The sequence below is a fragment of the Sitophilus oryzae genome, unplaced genomic scaffold (genome assembly GCF_002938485.1).
Source record: "Sitophilus oryzae breed Bouriz unplaced genomic scaffold, Soryzae_2.0 scaffold_1913_pilon_pilon, whole genome shotgun sequence".
Classification (NCBI taxonomy): domain Eukaryota; kingdom Metazoa; phylum Arthropoda; class Insecta; order Coleoptera; family Curculionidae; genus Sitophilus; species Sitophilus oryzae.
The window spans coordinates 465,268-491,026 of NW_022146628.1; the positions used below are offsets into that span (position 1 = coordinate 465,268).

General features: G+C 30.7%; 1 protein-coding gene across 1 annotated transcript in view; it reads left to right on the forward strand.

Annotated features, from left to right (window-relative positions):
- Window positions 1-18,946, forward strand: part of LOC115883484 — a 51,082-nt gene extending 32,136 nt beyond the window's left edge. Inside the window, exons 6-8 of the mRNA XM_030901848.1 lie at window positions 5,150-5,303; window positions 11,668-11,819; window positions 18,806-18,946. Of these exons, the coding sequence (XP_030757708.1) occupies window positions 5,150-5,303; window positions 11,668-11,819; window positions 18,806-18,918 (419 nt within the window). The 3' untranslated portion in view covers window positions 18,919-18,946. The remainder of the gene's footprint in view (window positions 1-5,149; window positions 5,304-11,667; window positions 11,820-18,805) is intronic.
- Window positions 18,947-25,759: the final 6,813 nt, after the last annotated feature.

A 25,759-nucleotide genomic window follows, 5' to 3' on the forward strand; every position in this document is an offset into this window, starting at 1 on the left:
AAGGTTAGATCTGTTTTTCTTTAAATATTAATAACTTTGGACTGGATCATCGGAATTCAACAAGCGAGGGCTCGTTTAAAAAAGCGTTTCTTACTCTATATTGCACCATATAAACAATAATAATAAGCTTTTGAACGTAGACGCTAGGGGGCGTTGTCTTACAATTTAACAAACATTGCGCGTTTTTTCAAAAAAATTAAATGCAATAGTATTTATAATTTCAGCTGATAGTAAAGAATAGTAAAAGCTTAAAAAGTCAGTGAAAACCGCATCTTGATATCTTCTTTCAAACCTCGTTTCAAACCGAAGATATTAGCAAAATAATAATAAATACCAAAAAATAAGCCCTTAATTACCTTATTTTTACAACACGGTATCAGTAGCCCTCTTGATTATGCCCATTCTAACAAGAAAATAACATAGAAACAGTTAGTTTATTTTAAATTCGACGAAATACCAGATGTATTAATATCTAATAATTAAGATATTATTAACTGTGAACAAGAAACGATAATTCAGTGAAGTCAAGTAGGCTTTGGAAAAAAGTTGCTTTTGACGTAATAGTATAAACGTCAAATTGTTATTAGATCAATATTTTAATAGTCTTAGCAGCGTTTTTTATCTTTTAATTGCTTTTTCAAAATGCCTTTATTATTTGAAGTAGCTGAAGTTGTTGACATTTTGAAAAAGCAATCAATAGATAAAAGATTATCAAAATGTTGCTCTAATAACAATTTGACGTTTATACTATTACGTCAAAAGCAACTTTTTATCAAAGCCTACTTGACTTCACTGAATTATCGTTTCTTGTTCACACACTCAAAAAAAATGCATTTTAAAATGTACAATAAATCACGTTAAAATAATTAACTCGTTGTATGGAATTCGATTTATCTAATTATTTGTTTTAATAACGATTGCTGGTAATATAATATTGTTGTATATACATAATAAAAATTAAAGCATTCGAAATAAATAAAAATCGGATATCTAATATTTAGTCCTTTTAAAGTAATTATTACTCTATATGTTTCAAAAGAACCAGGTTTAAAATAAACTGGCATTGCTTTATTATTTTTGAAAAGTGTTGCTTGTCTATTCCAATAAGACATCCTTATAATAAATTTATTTTAAGCACCAGAGTATTTTATTTCTATAAGAATTGCTAACATTTCTGTTAGGCTTTTGCCACGTGATTAATATTTGCCAATAGAAAGTCATGCATGCATTTGAGGTGGACATCGAAAGATGGTGTTTGGCGGTATTGACGGGATAAGCCCGATTAAGCCACACGTTGTTGTATGATTTTTGTCGCGTTCCCTGATTTTGAATAGTACAATGATATTTATTGTATATGACAGTTGTTAGTGACAAAAAGGAGAATTGTAATGTTTACAGGTAATGTGTTGTTTAAGTAGTTGTTTAGAATGATCAAATGTTAATATTATTTCAGTAGCATTATGGCGGCAAAAGGTTTCCTTGAAGAGTGATGGAAACGACCGACGCGCGACGCCGGCCGAAATGATGCATTGTGATTTTGAATTTAACGCTGGACGAATTCAACAATTCAAATTTGTATATGACAGTTGTTAGTGACAAAAAGGAGAATTGTAATGTTTACAGGTAATGTGTTGTTTAAGTAGTTGTTTAGAATGATCAAATGTTAATATTATTTCAGTAGCATTATGGCGGCCAAAGGTTTCCTTGAAGAGTGATGGAAACGACCGACGCGCGACGCCGGCCGAAATGATGCATTGTGATTTTGAATTTAACGCTGGACGAATTCAACAATTCAAATTTGTAAAGTAATATTTCACTAAATGATGAAAATTCAGATGTAAAGGAATACGAAGTCAAGCTAGCAAAATTGTTAAAAAGGTGGAACTTACTACAGCTCGTACCAGTATAAAAGCTAAAAAAATATATTGATGAACATTACAGAATGTACAGGGTGAGTCAACAATAGAGTAAGGTCAATATCTCCTTTGTTTTGAGATTTACAAAAAATGTTAAATATAAAAGTTATAGGGAGGGTTAAGACACACATTTTAAAATTATTGTAGAATATACAGAGTGCTTTAAAAAAGTGTTGCGGATATAAATTGTTAAATGCAACACCCTATTTTTTATTTTATTTTTTAAATTCTACGTAAAATTCTATAACTTTTTTATCTAATATTATTTTTTTTATAATATACAGGGTCCGGCAGTAGTGCGTCGGGCATCTGTAGCTCCTAGAATAATAAACTTCACAATTTTGTTTAAGTTCAAACCTAAAGTATGTACGAGGATGTATTTCAGGAAAATATTTCAACTTCTATAGGGTGGCTCAAAAATGTGTAAGTGGATCGGTATGTTTTTTTTTTAAATGGAACACCCTGTATATTATTGCATTTTTGGCTTCCTTTTGGACCACTTTACATAATATATTATAATGAGTAAATATATTTCGATAATATCAGAGATATTAATAAATAAATAAAAAAAATATTTTTTCCAACCTTCCTTATTTTTTTTTTTTACTTTATGAAGCACCCAGTATATTCTACAATATAACAATACAAATAATATACAATACAAAAAAATATACAATATTACAAAAAAATATACAATACAAATATATTCTACAATAATTTAAAACGTGTATCTTAACCTTCCCTATAACATTTATTTGTAGACCTCCAAACAATTATTGAGATAATGGACTATACTCTATCGTTGCCTCATCCTGTACAGAACAGAAATTTGTACAGGGTGGTAAATTTAATGTATTACCCAACGACAATATCTTTTCGCGAAAGAATGAAGAATTTTTTTTTCAAGAAATTTAAGAACACCACTTTTTAAATTCAACATAGCGCGGTTTTCTCATCTATAGTGGCGTTAGGAACCTAAAAAATATTGTTTTTTGCAATTATACGATTCAGAAAACCTGCAAATCCTGTATACCCTGTATATAAACATTTCTGTTTCAGGTTAACTCCAGTTTTAAGATGGAGAAAAGTATATCATATATTTAACTAAACGTTGCTTTCTTTTTTAGAATCTCTGTGACCTTTGAAGGAATCTAATAAAGACAGATCAATTTCAGGACATTACAAAAACCATTCGTCACTAGACAAAATTCACCAGGATACCCTGATATCTATTATTTTTTTTGATTTTGGAAGACATTCAATACAATTGTATTTACCTACTTATCACCAAAAGATTAATTCCGAAATAAAGTTAGTTTCCTAATAAATTTGATATTTATTTCATTTAAATTGTTAGTACTGATCCTATTCGATTAAAATCAACTCAAGTTTTAAACAAAGTGACATATTAATAAATCATTAAGCATTGCATTTGAAAATATAAAGAGAAAAGCTTGAAATAAAAGGACTGTATTTGAAAAACAAAAACAAAACACTAATAAACAAATGTATATCTCTTTAAATCAAATTTTTATTTTAGCAGCATTTTTGGCAGCATTTTTATTCCAAATCTGATATACCACTAACAATGACAATGATCATGTATGTTTTGTATACGAGTATATGCATAAAATCAATAGATATCTTATTAATGCAATTATGACCATTAATGAGGCCAAAACATGTTTGATTTTATTTGATTCATTAGCATTATTTTTGATTTTACAACGTTTTTTTCTCTCAGTGCAGTTATTAATATCTTAATTATTAGATATTAATACATCTGGTATTATGGTATTCTGGTATTTCGTCGATTTTAAAATAAGCTAACTGTTTCTATGTTATTTTTTTTTGTTAGAATGGGCATAATCCAGAGGGCTACTGATACCGTGTTGTAAAAATAAGGTAATTAAGGGCTTATTTTTTGGTATTTATTAAAATTTTGCTAATATCTTCGGTTTGAAAGAAGATATCAAGATGCGGTTTTCGCTAACTTTTTAAGCTTTTACTACTCTTTACTATCAGCTAAAATTACATATCCTATCGTATTTATTTTTTTTGAAAAAACGCGCTATGTTTGTTAAATTGTAAGAAAGCGCCACCTAGCGTCTACGTTCAAAACCATAATATTATTATTTTTATGATATAATACAGAGTAAGAAACGCTCTTTTAAACGAGCCCTCGTTTGTTGGATTCTGATCTTCCAGTCTGGAATTATTAGCATTTAAATAAAGATAGATCTAACCTTCCCCCACCACTTTATTTTAGCAGATAGGGGAAAATGGTTCTAACGAAAAAAATCCAAAATTTACTGAAGATTATGAAGCTATCCTTTATAGTATTCATTATCTAGTCAAAATTCTGTAAAAATTCTATTTTCCATAGCAGTTGCGCCCTCTAGCGGCCGTTTTACAAACTTGAAAATAATTTCCAGCAATTTCTCATAGCCCCTTTATTTATAAATATTTTTTTCCGTAAGCTCTACGGCTAATACTTTCCGAGATACAGCCGAGAGCTATTCTTAGTGGGACACCTTGAACAATTATACGTGGAACACAATATATTATATATTTTGTTGAAATTTTCCTTTACTGCTGAACACATTTCGGGATTCTGGAGTTAATATAGAGAAAATATAAAAAAGTGCAAAACAACTACAAACTTGAGCTAAATGAAGTAAAACTGAACTCTGAAATAACTTAAATTTTTAAAGTTTAATTGTTTTTGTTTTGAAATGAGGGTGGCTCATTAGCATATTTGGAAAAGGCATTTTTTACGAATAATTTGAAACCACACACTTGGTATTTCGAGTCAAATTTTCGTTACGAACCGCAAATTATAATTTCAAATAAACCATATGCGAAAATGTCAAAAGTTGACATATGATATGCCATTCTATTCAGCGCGTCATTTTATGTCGAATGAAGTAAAAAAATACCGAGGGTGCCCTTTAAAAATCAAAAAGTTGTAGTCATATCCAGTGAAACAGGAAGTGACCGAAAACAATTTATTGAATATGCCAATCAATCCTAATTTATATTATAAAAATAAAAAAAGAAAAAAGAAACAAGTTATAGGGGTGAGCCACTTTTGAGACGCACCCGGTATAGCTATTTTGCAGTAATAACGAGAGATGCTAATTTGGCGTATAAATAATAATATTTATATATTAATATTTTAGCGATATAATTATTAGTTTGATGTATTTGACTAAACTACTATTTTATGTTAGCTCCCCAAGGTGTAATACAGTATTTCAGAGGACACTCTGGCGAAATAAGATCTTTTGGTTACAATGATACGACGACTAGTAGTTACCTAAGCTATCCCTACTCAGAATATTACGCCATTGGATTTCATAGGCCGAATTATGTCTGTGGAATAAAGTAAGTATATACCTATTCACTAAGTTTCGTTAAAAAATATCTATAGTCTGTCCAACGACGAGATTCTTGACAGTGATATATGTGTCTGTCATTTTAATTTCAAAGTAATCTATTTTATTTTACAAAAAAAATAAGTTGGTACAATTGCAAGTTGCAACGCATAGCAGAAAAATAATATATTTAAAATTTGAGTGTCAAGCGATTACTTCAAAATATTGTGAACAAAAAACTTTATATAACGGAATAATTCTAATCGAATTAATTTATTAGAAAAAAAATACGGTATGTGTTAATACAAAACAAACAAGAGTGTATTTTAAACAAAACACCACATACCAAAAAAATGTAATAAAGAACTATTTCTCACTTTCAAGCTCAAGCAACTTCCTGCTATTTATTATTACTAGTGTTGTGTAAATGGAAATATTGGAAATTTCCAAACGTGTCTCTGGGAATATTGGACATATTTTTAAAAATACTTAAATCTTGTCATTAACGATTCAAACCCGATGTTTATTAATATATCTTTCATATTTTGTAACCCTATAAACATTAAACTTACTATAAAACAGTTTTACAAACATATAATATGGTGAATATATCGAGTTTGAGGATTCACCAACTTATCAAGTCCCGACCTCGTAGATATTAACATTTTTGAACCTATTGGCAAATGGTTAAAAATTGTAGAAGGAGATTATAGCACTATTCATTTTGCTGTAAAAGTATTTTGTGATATTAGAAGCCCAACTAGCAAATATAGTTCCCAGTCCTTTTTAAAATGTCACTGCCCCTAAAGTATAGTTCCTAGACCCAATCTGCCACTTAAAATGTTACTCTATAAGGAATAGTCACTTTGAAGTATATTTCGAGAGTGACCGGTTAGTCCCTACCTACCATAAAAGTGGAAAATAAACACCCCGATTGCAAGTCGCAAACATGTAATTTAAAGAAGTGGTTGGAACTACCCGAATCTTCGAATATGACACCATAAAAGACCAAAAACTTTATAGTAACTTTTCAAAGTAGGGGTTACCAACAAGTGCTACCATAATGCCTCCATTAAGTTTTTGTTACTTTATAGTAACAATTTAAGTTACGGGGTAGTCGCGGCCACAACACCTAGTTACTTCTAATTTATAGTAGCATTGAAAGTAGCAAAATGGTTACTGCTACCTTCCTAGGTCACTATAAAGTAGCCGTCGCACATCCATTGCCACTAAAAAGTCACGGGGGTCAAAAACGGCTACTTTATAGTGACCGTAACTTAATATACCCTAATAAATATAATTGCGTCAGATTGCATAGTGTGCTGCTCTGTTTTAATGTTTTCTTTTACTTGCTTTTAAGCTGTATTAAAATTTTGTAAAATCCCTAAGGTGAATAAAAAGAAATTTAGAATATCTAGTACTTTCTATCGAAGAATTAAACAAAATGAATCACTGCGAGCCGATGCATCAACATCAGAAACAAAAACTACATCTTTCTATAGTCCTACTGATGAACATCATAAATCAGTTAGTGACTGAGACATTTTTGAAGCTGTTTCTGTAGATGAGTGTAGTGTTAGTTCATCTGAAACTGAATCTCAGAGGAGAACTAATTTGAGAACCAATAACAATATGAAACAAGAGCTAAAAGAGTGGGCGTTAAAATACTCTATACCTCTTGTAGCTCTGAATAATATAGAAACACTTATAATAGAAAATGCACAATAAATAAAAAATAACTTCAAAGGACAAGGCGGAACGTTATAGTGGCACCAATGGAATGTATAGTCGCCACCACCACGATCAGTGTAGCAACGCTCCAATTAAGTGGTAATTTGGTGGCGCAGGGAACATTCTTGGAAAAATCACTTTATGGTTCCAAAGAATCGTTGACCATGTAGTTCCAAAAAAGTTATTGTTTCTATAAAGTCGCCTTTGGATAGCTACAATTGTCACTTTATCAATCCGAAGATTTTAAAGGTTCAAACGGGTAGGGTTGGCCTAATATGTTATTGTTCCCGGTACTTTGTGGAAGCATATGGGACTATACAGTATTTTTCGGATTAAACGGCCATATTTTTTTCATGAATTTTTAGACGAACAGCCAAATGGCTCAAACATTATGCGTTTTTAAGCTAAATATACCTAGATTAAAGCTTTTTTCTTTAGTTATTTTGTTATTTCTGACGGTGGACTAATATTTTAAAATTTGACCCCGGTTTCAAGCAAATTATTATTATTTTTTAATTACAAACATGAGTTTTTATTGCAAATAATATAATAATTTGAAATATTTTGAGAGGCGCTCGAAAATTTTGTTATATAAACCCACTATTTTATTCAGTAAAGTTGATTGCGTTCTAGAATTTACCTAAAAAAGGCGTTAAAATCGCACGGTAAATAACAAATTAAATAACGAAAAAATAATAATGGCTTCCATAATTATTTCCATCATGACATTTATTTTTATGAAATGTGAAATTGCATGAAGAGGTCGCTGCGAATAAAGTTCAACAGTTTAACGAAAGTTCCACATGTCGGTGGCTAACACTTGGCTGCCACGAACCCGCGACTAGGCAATTTCGTAACGGATAAGTCGCATTCACCAGTAGGCTACTTTATAGTAACACATCATAGTAACTCTTTTAGTGGCAAAAACTACCCAAGACACTACCCGGCTACTCAAAATCTTTCCCCATTTTGGTCGCAGTTACTTAGCCGCTACGAATATACGACGTAGCCGCCGATGGTAACCGCCCACTTTGTAGTGGCTTTGATAGTGGCAGTTACATATCTGCCACTATAAATGCTAGTTGGGAGGGCAATTCAGAATAATCTTGCATTGTCCTCACTTGACGACAAACAAAAATCCGAATTGTTGGAGTTTTTTGACAAAAGAGAAAAATTTGCTATTAAACCCATTCATTATGCTGCAGAATTACTAAATCCAAAATCACAAGGTTCTGAACTTGATGAAACCCAAATCCTTTCTGCCATAGAATGCTTACTTAATATATCAAAAAATAAACTCAATATAAAGGAGCAAGAAATAATAGATGAAATAGCAGATTACCGTTGTAGAAGTGGCAAGTTATTTGGAAATAACTTCATATGGAAAAGTAGTTTTGATAACCCAGTCTCCTGGTGGATAGGACTGTGTTCTTCATCTTCATTATCACAAGTAGCGTCACGAATTTTGATAATGCCAGCATCTTCAGCTGCCACGGAACGCAGTTTTAGCGTTTATAGTCATATTCATTCAAAAAGTGAAACAGGCTTATTAATGATAGAGCCGCTAAGCTACCTTGTATTCCACAATGAAAACTTGCTGAAGAAAATAGGAAACGGCAATATATCAATTTTTATTTCCGATACTATTGAAGAATTTGAGGAAGTAGACTGGCAAGAAGATGTTATTGAGTGTGATGCTGATGACAGCGATAAAGATATGCCTGATGCTGATGACAGCGATGAAGATATGCCTCTTGCTCGACTAGTGTGCCAAAAATATTTTTTTTTTGTACAAATTTAACTTTAATTTGAAGAATAACTCTTTATTTGTGTTTATGTATAAGCATTTTGTGTTTTACGATGTTTTGTTATGATTTTTATAAATAAATATTTCAGTTTATCTTATTTTTTTAAATATTTCATATATTTCCAATATTTCAGGAAATATTTCCGAAAACATATTTCTGGAAATTTTACTTATTTAATTTATCACTAATTATTACATTTATCAAAATAACTTATGTACAAATAAAAAAAGTATATTGCAATAATCATAATAGAAATAAATAAAACAAAATATTTTATTAATTGAGACAAGTTATTGAGTTTACCTTAAAAGTTGGTTAATGAACCGTAATCTTAATTTTTTATAACAGTACATTTCGACATTATGACTCTCTGCAGTACTAAAATTTATTATTTACCTATCGTGTTATGTTATTTTACAGATACTCCAGTTTTTGGTACTATATACGAGATGGTATACAACCTTTATTTGTGGCTAATACTATAGCAAACTGTCTCTGAGCACCGAATATTAACTGTAAATTATGGTCTGGGTCAACAATTAATTTTTTATGAGTTTTCCTCCCCTTCCTAGAGTAAACTCTATTTTTCTGCCATCATCTGTCGAAATCTTACCTGAGAAAAATAAAACTGAGTATATCGTGCATGGCATTGGGAAGAAATTACAAAGTAAAGAAACACCGCAATATCTAATTTGTATCTTCCCTATTTGTGTGAATCTGTTCTGTTATTTTTATCAATATTTTTTTTTTGTATGACCAACCCTTCTTCTTCTACAAGTACCATCTCCTAATAGAGATTGGCTATCACCATGGCTATTCCATTCGACGTCATTCAATACCATTCTCTGAGGTTCTTCAGCCAGGATATTCGTCTTCTGTAGTGTGGCACAAGACAAGACTTCTTGTCTTGAAAATCAATTTCTTGTCTTGTCTTGAAATTCAAGACAAGAAATTTTCAAAGTCTTGTCTTGCAGATTTCTTGAATGGCAAAGTCTTGTCTTGTCTTGCAAGACTCTTGAAATTTCTTGTTTTGAAAAATTTACATTCTTTATTACAGTTTTTTTTTTCATAATACCATTATACCAATATAATTTTGTGTATAATACCAATTACCAATATACGGTGTATTGCCTCGACTTTATTTTATTTCATTCTCAAATCTAAAACACTGGCTATAATAGAAAAAAAAATGAACACTGGTCAATTTTAATGCCGAGTTTATACAATATTTGCATAAGTCGTAATCATAATAACAGTCTTAATTATTGAATGTAATACCACAAGATGGGCTTCGGGATTACCAAATAATACTTTTACCTGACACGAAATGCGTTACCCTACTCGTAAATACGACTCCGAAGGAAGAGTAGTGTTGCCGCTATCGCATTGAGTGACAGGTAAAAGTATTAGGTAATCCCGAAACATCGAGTTATATTCACAAGATTATATGTATACAACGAAATAAAGTACATATATTTTTTACATTTTGTAATAAGAATTGACGGGATATTTTGTGGAACTGACAGAAATGACTTCTGAATTAATATTTCAAAAAATGACAATTACAATATAGCCACCAAGCGATAATCACTTAAATGATTATAACTTATTAATCACATCTTTCTATATAGGAAAAATATACATAGAGTTGTATAATCGTCATAAACACAACGCAATTTTAATGTACGTTTATAGAACATTTTCATAATCATAATTTTTATATCAGTGAAGTTGGGTAACATAATTAAAGGCTAAGTTCATGGTAGATGACAACAGGTTTATAAGAAGTGGATAGTTTATCTTTTATGATTATGACTATGATTGTGATTACGACTATGTAAATTTTGTATAAATCCGGCATAACTTGCGCAAAGACCTAATTATCACTTAATAAGATGTATCATTTCTAACTTTCAAGAAATCTTGAATTCAGGAAATCTTGCAAGACTCTTGAAATTTCTTGCATATTAAAGTCTTGTCTTGTATTGAAATTCAACACAAGAAATTTTGAAAGTCTTGTCTTGAATTTCTTGCAAGAGTCTTGGTCTTGCAAGACTCTTTCAAGACTCTTGTGCAACACTAGTCTTCTGCCCCGACTACGTCCTCCTTGGATTTTTTCTTCCATAATATTCTGGAGTAATTGGTATTTATGACCTCTTATAACAAGTGCAAAATATTCTATTTTTTTCCTCTTAAGACCTATTTATATTAAAAATAAAATTACAAAACAATTTTGCTACATTGATAAAATACTGACAATAAGGATACCTTTTCCTATTTGCTGACATAAAAATTTACATACTAGTAGGTAGTTATACTAAAGACTTGACACACATGAAACAACTGTAGTTTTTTATTATTTATTTTTTTTTGAATTCAGTATAAACAAAGTAGGTCCTGTCCAGATTAGCCCCTTGCAGAAGAAGAAAAGGTCCCACCTCACACCCAGACTCCATTCCACTCTTACAAGATATGGAAAAATATATATATTTTTTAAATCCCCGTTTCTTCTGATTGTTTTTTGTATTTATTAAGAAAACTACAACTATTATCGACTTATACTTCCATATTAATTTGAATGTTTTACAAAAATACATCAGCGCCATCTGCCTAAATTCTACTAAAAAGTTTCTGTGTTAAGTTAAAATCAATAAATTTGTTCGTTAATTTAGCAGTGCTCTCTATGAGATAGAACAACGAGATTTCATATTATTGATCAGCAGAAAATGAACTATAAAGTGTATCGATTGGATATTTATTTACTTGGTGTTCTACCTTACAGATGTCGATATAGATGTCAACAGAGTAATATTAATATATTTTTGTCGTTTTTAGATTTACACCAGTCTATTTAAATCTCTATAAAGATTCCACTGGATGTGTTCATTACCTATACATACCGGAATTAGTGTACGGAGACAGTAGTAAAAATAGTGTGAGTAGTACTGGAGGAGTGTGTTCTGCAGATACCAGTACTATATTTTATAGTAAGTATAAATCTTTTATGATAGAAGAAAACACAATAACACTTAAATATTTACTCTAAATTTTAATAAGAAATTATGTATAAACTTTATTTTATTTTCTTTAACAAAGTAGAAAATCAATGATTTAAATCGTAATTAAACTACAAGAGTAATATCAGGAAAACACACATTTATTTTATTACAATTATTATAATTCTCTTATTTATACTACTACAGTACGTCATCCGTTCTGTACATATGCGGCATCCGTAAGAGGGGAAACGATATTCTGTTACCGTTTAATCGATCTTTCTCGTAAAAAAATTAGACGACGACGACGCGTCCCATCAATAAAATTTCGACAAATTTGCAAGTAGCCAGTGAAATGGGTGGCGGAGTGTTTATGGTGACATACACGTCAAGTCCACGTGGACTCTCTGCCGCTTCTATATACAGGGTGTTTCAGGAAACATGTGCCATCTCTCGTGGGGAGATTCCTCACGTCTCCTTTGTTTCCTAGCTACAGGGTGTTAAAGTCTTAATATTTATTCGATTTATTATATTTTTCTTCCAAGTACTTTGAGCGTTTCGATTGAAATTTTGAGGGTAACAGTTACTATAAATGCGACATATTTTAGGGCTAAAAAGTGTCGCTATATTAATCAGGGACGTGCATATGAGTTATCACTGGAATATTTTTCTAAAAAAAGCAAGTACGCCACTGACTTTTTTCTTTTGTTAGCGAAATATTGTAAGCAGTTTAATGCCGATTAAAAGTTGTCTCTTGATATTTTGTCGATTTCGGCCTCCTTGATGAGATAAACATAATTTTATTAATTTGCCTTGGTCCAAGTCAATAGCAACCGAGGGGTGTCTCACTATTGGAATTACATGTACAGGGTGTCCCATTTTGGTTGAAATCATATAGTATCTCCGTTATTCGTGAGGATAGAAGGGTGCGGTTTGCACAAACCTGTGCCACTTTTTTGTCAAACAAAATATACCGTAAACAAAATTTTCATAGCCCTCTTCATTTCTGAGCTACAGAGTCTTTCTGAAAATTTTGCAATTTGGGACACCCCCGGTATCTCTGTTATTGTGAAAGGTATCGAGAAGGTGAAACCTGTTTATTGTAGAACTTTTTACGTAGAATACAGTGGCGTAGTCGGTTATTCTACGAAAATAATATTTTTAAAGATATGAATTAAAGTTATGCTTTCTTAAACGGAACACCCTGTATATTTATAAATTATATGATCTGGCTTGCCATAAGCTTCTGAAAAATATATATCAGTCCATATTTACTTTCAATATTTACTGCAATATTTAAAAAATATATTAAAAGAACATATTTATTAGTAGGCAATGATTGATAATAAAGGAAACTAAAGAATTATTAAAAGTATACTGCTATTTGTCTCTTGTTTTATTTTGAGAGCCACTAATAAATTCTTTATATATTAGGGAAACTTAACTTTCTACCGCTATTTGTAAATCTTGGAAGCTATCGTACCGGAAATTTTAAATAATCCTTTAGCTAATTTACGTGAAATATACTTTCACCCCCCAAAGATGGAACTCCCACTCACAACTTACAACAAAAATATTAGAATTTTGTAAAAAATTATTATTTCTCAAATCAATGAATAATTGAAACCAATGGACCCATATGATGGCCTCTCTGAAGTTGTCCTTTCTCGATTTCTGATTTTGGGGATTTTTGAAATATGAAATATATCGTGGCAACTAACACAATGTTGAACACCTGGAAAATTCTTTATTAATGCAAGGCTTTTAGATATTTGCAAACCCATCCCGTTATAATTAATTCCGTTAAAAAAAAGAAAAATATATTCAGAGATTGAGTGGTAACAGTTCAAAAGTAAAATATATCAATTCCAAACAAAATTTTAATAAGTGTATGACTATTTTAGTAAATACTATTTATGATTTTTTGTTATTTATCACGGCCTACTAATAAGAAAACGATATATTTTAAATATTGCCGTAAATAGTGAAAATAAATATAGAGTGATATATATTTTTGAGAAGCTCATAGCAAGGCGGATCATATGATTTATAAATATACAGGGTGTTTGAAAACCATTTGAAAAAACATAAGTTTAGTTCATATTTTCAAAAATATTTTTTCCTTAGAAAAATAGACTACGCCGCTGTATTCTACGTAAAAAGTTCTACAAGAATCAGTTTTCACCTTCTCGATATCATCCATAATAACGAAGATACGGGAACTGTCCCAAATTGCAAAAGTTGAAAGTCGAAAGAAAGACCCTGTAGCTCAGAAACGAAGATGGCTATGAAAATTTTGTTGACAGCATCTTCCGTTTGACAAAATAGTGGCGCAGGTTTGTGCAAACCGCATCCTCCTATCTTTACTAATAACGGAGATACCGTATGATTTCGACTAAAATTGGACACCCTGTACATTTTTTTGGCAGTCGCTGGCAGTCATTGGCAGTATTCTGGCAGTTGCCTATAATAATTACATGGCAGTCTTCTTCGTAGTCATTGGCAATCGCTTGACAGTGAAAGATTATTTTGGCAGTACGTGTATATTTTTTGCCCCTCGATAGCAACCTATAAAAAATCATTAACTTGAGAAAGTTTTAAATAAGTACTCATTGATTTCTCATCAAAAAACATGAAAAAAGTTCCTATAAACATGGGTATAGAAATGCATAGTTTTAGAGTTACAGGATGTTAAAACTTTTTAAAATTAGGTTTTTTGTAATTATCTTAAATACCATAATTTTATTATTTGAAATTGCTGTATGTTAGACTAATAGTAATAATAACTAATAGTAATAATATTTAGTCATAAATTAGGTAAAATAATTAATTATTTATTAATTTCACTTTTATTTTAATTGTATTAACTGTGATTAATAAAACTGAGTTTATCTCATCAAGGAGGCCGAATTCGACAAAATATCAAGAGATAACTCTTAATTGGCATGAAACGTCCTACACAATTTTGATATCAAAAGAAAAAAATTCAGTGGCGCACATGTTTTTTTTGGAAAATTATTTCAGTGATCTGATAACCCGTATGCACGTCCCTGGTGAATTTATCGACACTTTTTTAGCATTAAAATATGTAGCACTTATAGTAATTTTTACCTTCAAAATTTCATTCAAATCAATGAAAGTTTGTGGAAGAAAATTATAATAAATCGAAAAATTATTAACACTTTAACACCCTGTAGCTACGAAAAAAAGCAGAATCAGACCTATGCTGATATGAAAAATAAATCTTATTTTTACGTGAGGAATCTCCCCGCAAGAGATGGCACATGTTTTTTGAAACACCCTGTATAGTATGTCCCCGGATTGTCTTTACAAGAGAAAAAAACTTTTTTATTGTTCACATTTTAAGAAAAATGCATTTTTCATAAATAATTTTGTTTATTCTAAAATGGTTTTAATCCCTTCCATACCGTTTTAGAGAAAATTAAGGAAAACATGAAAATATAGTTGAATTTTCAAGTCCAAAAGAGCCAGTGGCGGCTCGTCAGGGTAGGTAAGGTAGGCGGCGCCTACCCTAAGATTTTGGCAGAATTTAAGCGATTTATTACATTACATTATTTACTATTAATGTTGCCAATACATAAAAATACTGTTAATACACGGTAGTGTGTTTTAATAATCAATATTATTTTAATATTTGTGGTCTTGTATATTAACGATATTAACATATTCACTACAGCTGGCGTACGCTGACCGCTGACTGTGCCGCTGCTTAGAAAACTAAATAATTTTGACGGTTGGAGTGCCTTTGTTCGGCGATTTCTACATCGCCTACTATCAGAGTCGATGCACGACGTACGGCAGTCTTCTGTCTCTATCTAACTCATCGTGCGGTAGCGACGCGACGTAAGTCGGAGTCAGGGTTGGCGGTTTGGTGGTTTAAATCACGATTTAAATCATGATTTAAATCGTGATTTAAATCAAGTGATTTTTTTAATTATAATCATGTGATTTAAATAAAAAAATATTTTATTGAAACTTTATTATAAATAAAAAAATAACTGTAAAAGTTATAAAAATGTGTCCTAGAAACCTATAAAAAATATTTCTATAACATATATAACAGATAGTAAATCGCAAAAAATAATTGAAAATGTTATAAAACTATATAAAAATATATATTCATCAATCTAATTGTTGGACCGATTTTTGAACTAAAGACCGGCTAAACGCAGGGAGATTTGTTTTAAAATTTATGTTTAAGTGACAAAAATTCGCTGTTCCAATACATAATATATCATTGGCAAAGTCTAGTGCAGAACTAAGTCCTTCTAATATAGAGACTATATCTTCATTCCCGAGAATCTATAATCGTTTTCAGAAAATATTTTGTTTTATTTTTTTTGAATCGGTTGTATGTTTCCAAATTCCTACCGACATTTTTATCTGCGGCAAGTACTTTACACTTTGACATTAGATAATACATACTATTTTCATTTTCGACTTAAGACTATTTCCGAACAATACTGTATTGTTTTATTAGGAGTAAAAATTATACTTTTTTGACGATGCTGTATCTTTGAAGGACCATCGGAAAGCTATTCCGATGTTACAGGGAGGCACAAAAAGTACATTTTTACTCTGAATAGAACATACTATTTTTTTAAACATTACAAATAATTTTTTTAATCAGTTTCAAACATTGCAAATAATATAAATAGTAATCGAGCAACAATTTGTACACTCTTTGAATTTGACACTTCATGTCAGTTTAATAATATATTTCTGTACTTTTGCACTTATAGGCGTAACAGTGCTTTACTTTTATGCCTAGGCGTTAAAATGACAAAAATTAATACTTTTGAGACGTTTGAAAAAAAATCCTTTTGATCCGAAGCGAACGACTTTTTTTGCGGAATATATTGGTGACCGATGTGGAAAAATCGCACGCCCTGTAAAATTGTTAATGTTATCGGTATCGGGGTATAGATTTAGCCATTAAGGATAGGCCTTTAATTGGAAATAAGTCCTAGTCATTTAGAAATCCGATTTAAATATTGTTTTGAATTAAAATCAAAGAAATCTGATTTAAATAAAAAAAAAATCTGATTTTTTTTAATTTTTTTAAAAAAATCATGATTTTTTCCAACCCTGGTCGGAGTTGTATCATATTAATAAGCGGGGCTTAGGCGAAATCTCCGGTCGCCTTCGCATGAAGTCGTGAAGGTTCGGTAGGCAGAGATGTTAAGGAGATATTCCGGATATTTCATAAGGAGATATATTATATTTCATTAAGGGTATATTTCATATGATTCATTATACGTAGTATTTAAAACTTTTATATGAAAATTTAAAAATCGTTTAAAGCATTGGAAACATTTTTCGGGCTTGTCCGAGATTATTAAAAATGATATAACCGGTTGTATTTCAGAACACGCCACAGAAATAAAAGAATCCGAAATAAAAAAAAGCGCGTTATTTTATTCTGTGCAAGAAGACGATACAACAGATATTACAGAAAAGTCTCTGTTCTATTTCAATTCGATATGTTAATAAAAGCGGTAAGTCAAATATCTTTGCGAATTTTATTTTATGAAATATTAGATAACATTGTTTGGGGAGGGGGTGGGGTAAATAGACGCAACTAAAATTTTGTCGCCTACTCAGTTACACGGGTCACGAGCCGCCACTGAAAAAATCAAAACGCGTTTCTATGGTAATATAGTTTCGATTTCATTCTTTGATTGATTGTTATTGATAGAATTTTAATTAAAGTCATATTTTTTGTCTGTTTTAAAATGTTAAAGAAGCATAAAATTTATTTAGTTCAATGCTACGGGAAGGGTGATAATTGTTTGAAATGGACCGAAGCGCGGGCTTTTTAAATGAGCGTATTTATTGAATTTTACTCTAAAATATATACAAATTGATTATTAAATCTTATTTTTTACACAAATTCAACAATACTAATAACAAGTATCGTTGTGATGTGTAAAAAATAAGATTTAACAGAATAATTTATACAATTATTAAATAAAATTAAAGCCAAACATGTGAAATATTATTTATTATTTAAAGTTTTTATTTATAAGTCAAATATTTAAACATCGTTTATTATAATAAAACAAGACAAACGTAATACGCCCAAAGTTTTGTAAATGGAGTAAATATAAATAGGTACTTAAATGATGGCAAAAATAAAAGACTTACATTATATTTTTAGCGCCACAAACAAAAGGAATTGTCTAATTAAAACACATATAACAAATTATAGTTTGAAAAACGTTTTGATAATCATTTATTTGATAATATTATGATTGGCGCTATGACAACGACAATATTTTTTGAGAATTTGCCAATAATATGACAATGGCCGTTGGAAACTATGGAAACTACAAAAAAAATCTGATTTAACGCCATCTGGCAATAACTAGTAGCAACTTCTTAACCTAAAAATTAATTGCACTACCACCTAGTGGCTAGGGCTGGAACTATTTTTTTTGAGATTTCCGTGGAAACGGTGGAACCGCTTTTGCTATTTCACTTTCCCGCCCCTGATAATAACCATCCATCAAAGAATGAAATCGAAATAGAATCGATACCATAGAAACGCGTTTTGTTTTTAGGACTTAGTAAAAAATCAACCCTAGTTTCATGTTTTTTTTATAATTTTCTCTAAAACAGTATGGAAATTTGGAAAAGTATAAACGGGATTAACAATTTTAGAACAATTTTTTTTATGAAGAATGCATTTTTCTCAAAATGCTAATAATAAAAAAGTTTTTCCTCTTGTAAACATACGAAGACATACGAAGAGGTAGCGATTTATAAAATATATTGCTGTTTATTTAAATGTGTTTTGTCCGCATTCTGTTCAATAAGCTTTAACAAATTGTTAATTGATGTCAATTTTTACTGTTATTTTAGTGTGAAAAAAATAGTGATTTTCCCATCTTTGCAATTCCCAATAAATTAATATACATGTGAATTTCTATTCAAATAATTCAATATTTTTCTAGGTTTTGTCCCAGGGCCATTTTACATCCATTTCAAAGCTATAGGAACCACTGCAGATACCAAACCGACACAAAACCAAGGATTTGTCATAAAATACGAATTAATAACTTGTTAAATATATTCTGACAATTCTGACAATTTAGGGATGAATGAAATTAACATATAAAAAAATATTAATAATTTATTGATTTCTCCTAATAAAGTCTATGTTATTTATTATTCCTAAACTTAAGAATTAAATTATAGAATAATATAGAATAATAATAGAATAATATAATATAATAATAGAATAATTATAGAACTGAAACAGTTCTTGATAAATTTTGAAAAAAGATATTAAAAAATGTAATTAAAATTGGCAATTTCTTATTAATTTAATGATTGCTTGATATACATAATTAATTAGACCAAAAAAGTGTTAGATAGAAAAGTTTTAATATACAGGGTGGCCCATTAGTGCGAGAAAGTCCAATACCGTCGTTGTTGAAGATATGAAAACACTTTTATACAGATGTTGCATGGTTTACAAAGCGACATATCCTAATATTTTGTTTTATATATGTAGTGTATTACAAAAATGTTATGATCACGTTTTAAAAAGTTTTTTTTTTAATTTGCGCATCTCATTTTTCTGTAGATACTTGTATTCGGCATAAACATTTAACTTTGCATATAGTACATTAATTTTATTTGAAGCACGATGCGTTGTTGCCATTCTATTTCTTATTACTAGAACTTTAAACAACAATACAGGGTGGGACCATAGATTTAGGAAGAACAGATATCACATTATGCATTTTAACCCGATCAAACATTCGGAGGTTGACTACGTACTGTAAAAACCAACTGAGATAGAGAAGGCGACATTGCCACATATCAAATTTGCGCCTATCTACTTGGTTTGATTTGCAGAAAAGGTGAATTTAAAACCTTCACCGGATATCAATAAATCTCAATTTCTTAATTAAATTAATAGTTTATTTTTAAAGAAGCATGCGTAATAATATGTTATTAACCAGAGGATATATACGTTACTATTAAAGGACATGTTTACTGTTTAATGTGCTGAAACGTCTAGAACTATTGGCAACGTCGCTGCTAGTCTTCCAGAATGAAATGAGTCGTCCGTCCCACCACCCCTCGCGACGGCCCATGGTCCGTTTAGCTTACGGTGTGTTTGAAGTCGGAATCAAGACCGAAGTTAACTTTTCAGTGTTTTTCAGTAGTTTTTGTTTTTGTTTAATATACTTTTGAAGCTGCGAATTTTCAATATGGTACGACTGTGTCAAATGTGTGGACAAATAAGCTCAAATTACCCGAATTTGTCTTTTCACAGGTAGGTATTGTTCCCGCCGCGCCGTAATCGTACATAGGCGTCCCACAAGGGAGCCTCTCACAATTAAAATAATTTCCAATTATATTTGTTGAACTTTGATCTATTAAAACAAGAACGTAGTAGCCGGTAATTAAATTATAATTCGTCTCAATTACTACCTAACTGTTGTAGATCATAACAAATTTGAATATAAACGTTACATTTGAAACTTCATTATAAGCCAGAAAGTGACATTTTTTTTTAAAAATTGCGTCCTATTTTGGTCATTATATACGATATTCTAAAGGAATTTTGCTCAACAAATAAACAAAGGTGTTTACCCGACCTTTTTTACATTTTATTGCTTTATTATATCTGCCCCTTCGGCCTTGTTTAGACAATTTTTTACCACCGTACAAATACATCTTCCTAGAGTTATTTGTACGGTGTGTTCTTTTTAGAATGGGACGAACTGTAAATAATTCTTAGGCTACTAGTTTTATGCATTCCTATATAGAGAGTGACCCAGGCCTCCAAAAAGCTTTTTACCTATTACGTTTTTGGTTTGTGATTTTTTATTTCAATTTTTTACATAAGATGGGGGCCATTGTAACGCACATTTTCAAATATTTTTGTCAACATACAGGGTGATTCAAACCGCAATACATATGCTTAATACAGTTCATGAAGATTAGGACATTTAACTAAAATTTGATTATCTGATGAAGCTACCTTTAAAAGTAATGGATTTGTAAATAAACGTAATAGGTATTCATTATTATGCGACAGAAATCCCATACTGTAGCACACAGATTTTGTGCCTTCAATGCCTTCTATTGCGAGACTAAAAGGCAATTGCCTCGTATCAGAGCCATCATAATACAAAAAGAAGACCGAAAGTCAAATCTTGTCTCATATTTTCAAAAACAAACACAATTTTCTCATTAAATATTGATTTTAGGTATAGGAAGTTATTAATAATACAAGATTAAACAACTATTACACAGTACTTCACAGGAAGCTATCGATTGCGAACTAACTAAATCGTTACTAATTAGGTACTAATTTTGAAAGGTTCTTTTTAAGATAAAAAAAAGGTAAAACTAAAACCTAAACTATCATTTGAGATTAAACGGGAAGTTCTAAATAATGTTGCATATTCTAAACAAGAAAAATTTATTTATAAGTTAAGTTTTATAACATTCCTAATAAAATTTGGGCAAAAAGAATATTTCTGTTTGCTGTAGGTAATTTTCTCAGGGAAAATACGTAAATAAAAATGACTTTTTAAGTCAAAAAAAGTCAAAAGGACCAGTTATTCTAAAAAAGGACTGTCCTTTTCAAAAAAGGACAAGTGGCAACCATAGGTATTTCTGGACTGGAAATTTAATGGCAAATCTCCAACTTTGGTTTGAAAATATGTTCCGGCCACCTATGTTTACAAAAATATCTAAAATGTGCCAAATGCCTCCATATTCTGAAAAAAAAATTGAAAGAAAAGTCACCAACCACAAACCTAATATAGAACTGTTTCGGAAGCCTGAGTCACCCTGTAAATATTCAAAAGTAACTGAAAGTTTATATAGAAGTAACTGAAAGTTTAAATTGAAAATCGACGTTGGAGCGATTTTCGAAAACTACTAACGTTTCAACATAAGTATATGTGGGATATTAATTGTATTATTAAATTAGACCTTATAACAAAACTCATCTGACGAAAAAGTGTTAATGTAGTATATTAATATGGAGTAAAAATTTTACTAATTACTTTACTTTTACTTTACTAATTAAATTCGTTCCAAAAAACGATACGCCACTGGCCAGTAGAACAATCCAAATGCGCCTAGTTGCTGGGGTCGGAAATTTTAGACTTCTCTGTCTCTTCTGTCCTTGTTTGACACATTGGAATGTTTGATACACTACCAACGAGTATTTATGAATGAGATGTTCGGTCTATCTTTATAATTTCTTTGGGTGGGACCTATCATACGCCGCGGAGACTCCAAAGAGAACGACAGTTTGAATTGAAATGAAATTTTGTGAGCATATGTAGGTTAATTTAGAGCATTTTTTAAATATAGAGAGTTCTACAGGGTGTCCCCCAAGAAGAAGTATATGACTAAAATGTAAGGTTTTTGACATATTTAACATTTTCTAGAAATAAAGAACAATTTTTAAATTACAATAAAAGCTACCTAAATTGTAATTTACCCGGTATAACTTAATATGTAGCTAAATTAACTATTGTACTTTAAATCAAATTAAAACTTGATACAAAAAGTTATACAGGGTGAGACAAAATTAATATTGAACATTGATCATCTTCAAAAGTATGTTACTCTTTTATTTTAAATGGAACACCCAGTATATTACTCCGATATTAAGTGGAGAATTCATGTCTCTTCAAAATACTATTAAGGTTGCCTACCCCTCAAACAAAGATTTTCCTAGATATTTTCATTTGCATGATTTGATCTGAGTAGATCTTTTATATTTGATAAAATATAGGTGGCTGTGATGTGTCATATGTCTGACGTTACTTCAACATAGCTGTCTAATTAATCCAACTTTAACAACTAGTTATTATCTTGTGTCAGTTACAACAAAAAAAATTCACAGAAATTTGCCGAAAATGCAAACTTATTCTACATCAGAGAGAATTAATATAATACTTAAATGCTACTGATTTTGTCTAGTGTGTTTTGTATGGGGATATGTTAAAGACAGGGTTTATAAAACTCGACCAACTATTGTCGACAACACGAGAGAAATTATTGTAGCTGCTTTTCGCAGTAGAACTCCATATAATGCCTTTTAAAATGTAAAGATCCTTTTAAAAAGACAATCATTTTATGCAGTTAACAGGAAAGGAAGCATTTTGAGTATTTGATTTCATCTAGCTAATTTTTTGTCACATAATTATAGGTTTATATCTAGTTTTTAATTCTGTAATAATTAAAATATGTTTTAAACGTTTAAATATTTTTATTACCGTTGAGTATTTTACTCTACAATCTTTAATTTTTGTTAACACAGCCACCCTAGATTTTTTCTAGGGTGGCTATAGTAAAAATCTACTGACGCAAAATCATGAAAATTAAAATATCTAGAAAAATCTTTGTCTGAGGGGTAGGCAACCTTGATAATATTTGAACACCGGAATACTATACTGGTTGTTCCATTTAAGATAAAGGAGTAACTTGCTTTTAAAAGTGATTAATGTTCTATATTAGTTTTGCTCACCCTGCATAACTTTTCGAGTAAAATTTCAATTTGGTTTAACATACAATGGTTACTGTAATTAAATATTAGGCTATATAAGGTCATCTAAAATTTAGGTAGCTGTTATAAAAATTTAGAATTTACTCTTCATTTTCACAAAATGTGAAATATGCCAAAATCGTTAGATTTTAGGTATATGCTTCTTTAATAAGACTCACCTTTATTTTTTTCCTAAAATCCGAAAATCAATTAATATATAGGGTGTTCGTTCTATTAGAAAAAACACTTTTCTTTTCACAAACTTTGATCTGTAACGTTTTTTCGGGACACCCTGTATAATTCTATATATTTTTATAAAATGCTCTCAGTTAACCTACATTTATGCTGACAAAATTTCATTTCGATATAAACTACCGTTTCCGCGGCGTATGACAGGCCCCACCCTGTAGGTATATTCGAAAAGTGGTTAAATAATGAGTGGTTCCATACACCAAGAGCAACAGAATAAACCTGTAAAGGAAAACTTTAGTGGTGTTGCCAACATCGCAATGTTTAAAATGCTCTTTTTTAATACAACATTTTAACATATTTATAAATTTTATTCTGGAAGGGGTAATTGCCCCTATAACCCCTCCCGTATATGCGCTTTTGTGAAGAAGACTAATTGTCATAAAATTCCTCCAGTTAAAATCCGTCAATGATTTCCAATTTTACTACTTCGGGGGAAATTAAAATTAATTGGAAAAATGAATCTAAAAATTCTCATATTATGTCATAAATTATAAATAAATAATAAATAAATGGCCTTTATTGTCAAAAAAAAATACAATTTGTAGACAAAGGTAAGGTAAACAAACAAAACAAACAAACAAACAAAAGGGAATACAAAACATTATACAAATTACATTGTCAGTCTTATTGTTTAAAATAAACATTTATAAATAATGTTTACAATGTCAAAGAATAAAAAAATAAAAATAAGATTCAAAAATATTTAGTAAGTTTATAATAAATATCAATGACCTCTAAATAAATTTATATCGATGTCATTGGTAAATATAGTAATAGCAAACACTAGACCAGTGTTTACAAGATCAAATTCGATTATCAAAATATAAGTCATTTACGGCGTAGAAAGCATTGTCTAGTAAATAAGATTTCAATGCTTTGCGAAATGAAGAAAATGATGTTATGAATTTGATTTCAAATAGCAGGTGCATTTTTTTCGAGTTGTATAATATTGAACTTTTAACTAACTCTGAGCGTGGGGTAGGTAGATAAAGATCTTGCTCCGCGTTCCTGAGTGGATAAGTATGAGTTGGCCTTTCTTGAGAAGCTGATACATGCTTACATATTAGGCAAACGGATTGAAATATAAATAAGGAAGGAAGAGTTAATATTTTTAATTTTTTAAAAAAGTCCTGGCAATGATTTCTGCTGTTTAGTCCCAGTGAATATCGAACAGCTCTCTTCTGGAGTTGGAAAATGCGGTCAAATTGAGTCGCACAACACGTACCCCAGAATGGAAGGGCATATCTGAGGTGCGAATCAAAAAGTGCATAATAAACAGTTCTAGCCACTGACAAGTTATGCTCCTTAGAAACAGATGTTAAAGCAAAACAGGCAGAGCTTAATTTTTTCGACAAAGCGTCGATATGCATGTCCCATTTCAGAGAATTGTCTACAACAAGCCTTAAGAATTTTACAGATTTTACGACGTCAATGGTGGTGTTGTTAAGTACAAAGGCTGCAGCGAGTTTTTATGCGACAAAGTTTTAGTTTTAGAAATGTTGAGACTCAGGAGATTCGAATCGCACCAAGATTTAATGGTGACTTAAACCATTCGAGAGATGTTCCCCTGAACCCATAGTGCTGCAGTTTATTAATTAAGATCTTACGATTTACACAGTCGAACGCCTTAGAAAAATCACAGAAAATTGTTACTGTCGAATCATGGTTATTTAGGCTGGAGTAAACTTTATTAAGGAGGGAAAACATAGCGTCATTTGTGGACTTGTTGCTTAGAGATCCAAATTGATGTTCAGTAAGTATTTTGTACTTAAACAGAAAAGATATCAGCCTTCTTTTAGCCAACCTTTCTATGATCTTAGATAGCGTTGTAAGGAGTGCATCTGGGCGATAGTTAGAAGCTTGATCTTTGTCTCCTCCTTTATGCAGAGGAATGATTATTGCCGTCTTAAGACATATTGGAAAAATACCATTTTGGAATGACATGTTTATTAAAGTAGTTAGGTGATTCAGTGTGCTTTCTGGCAGATTCGAAAACAGTTTTAAAGTTAGCCCGTCGGTCCCAGATGAGGATTTATTTTTGATGGTATTAGTTGTACTGCGCAGCTATTCTAAAACTACGGGCGAAAAAAAGAAACTGTAAGTTTACATTATCATTAGAGAGATATGA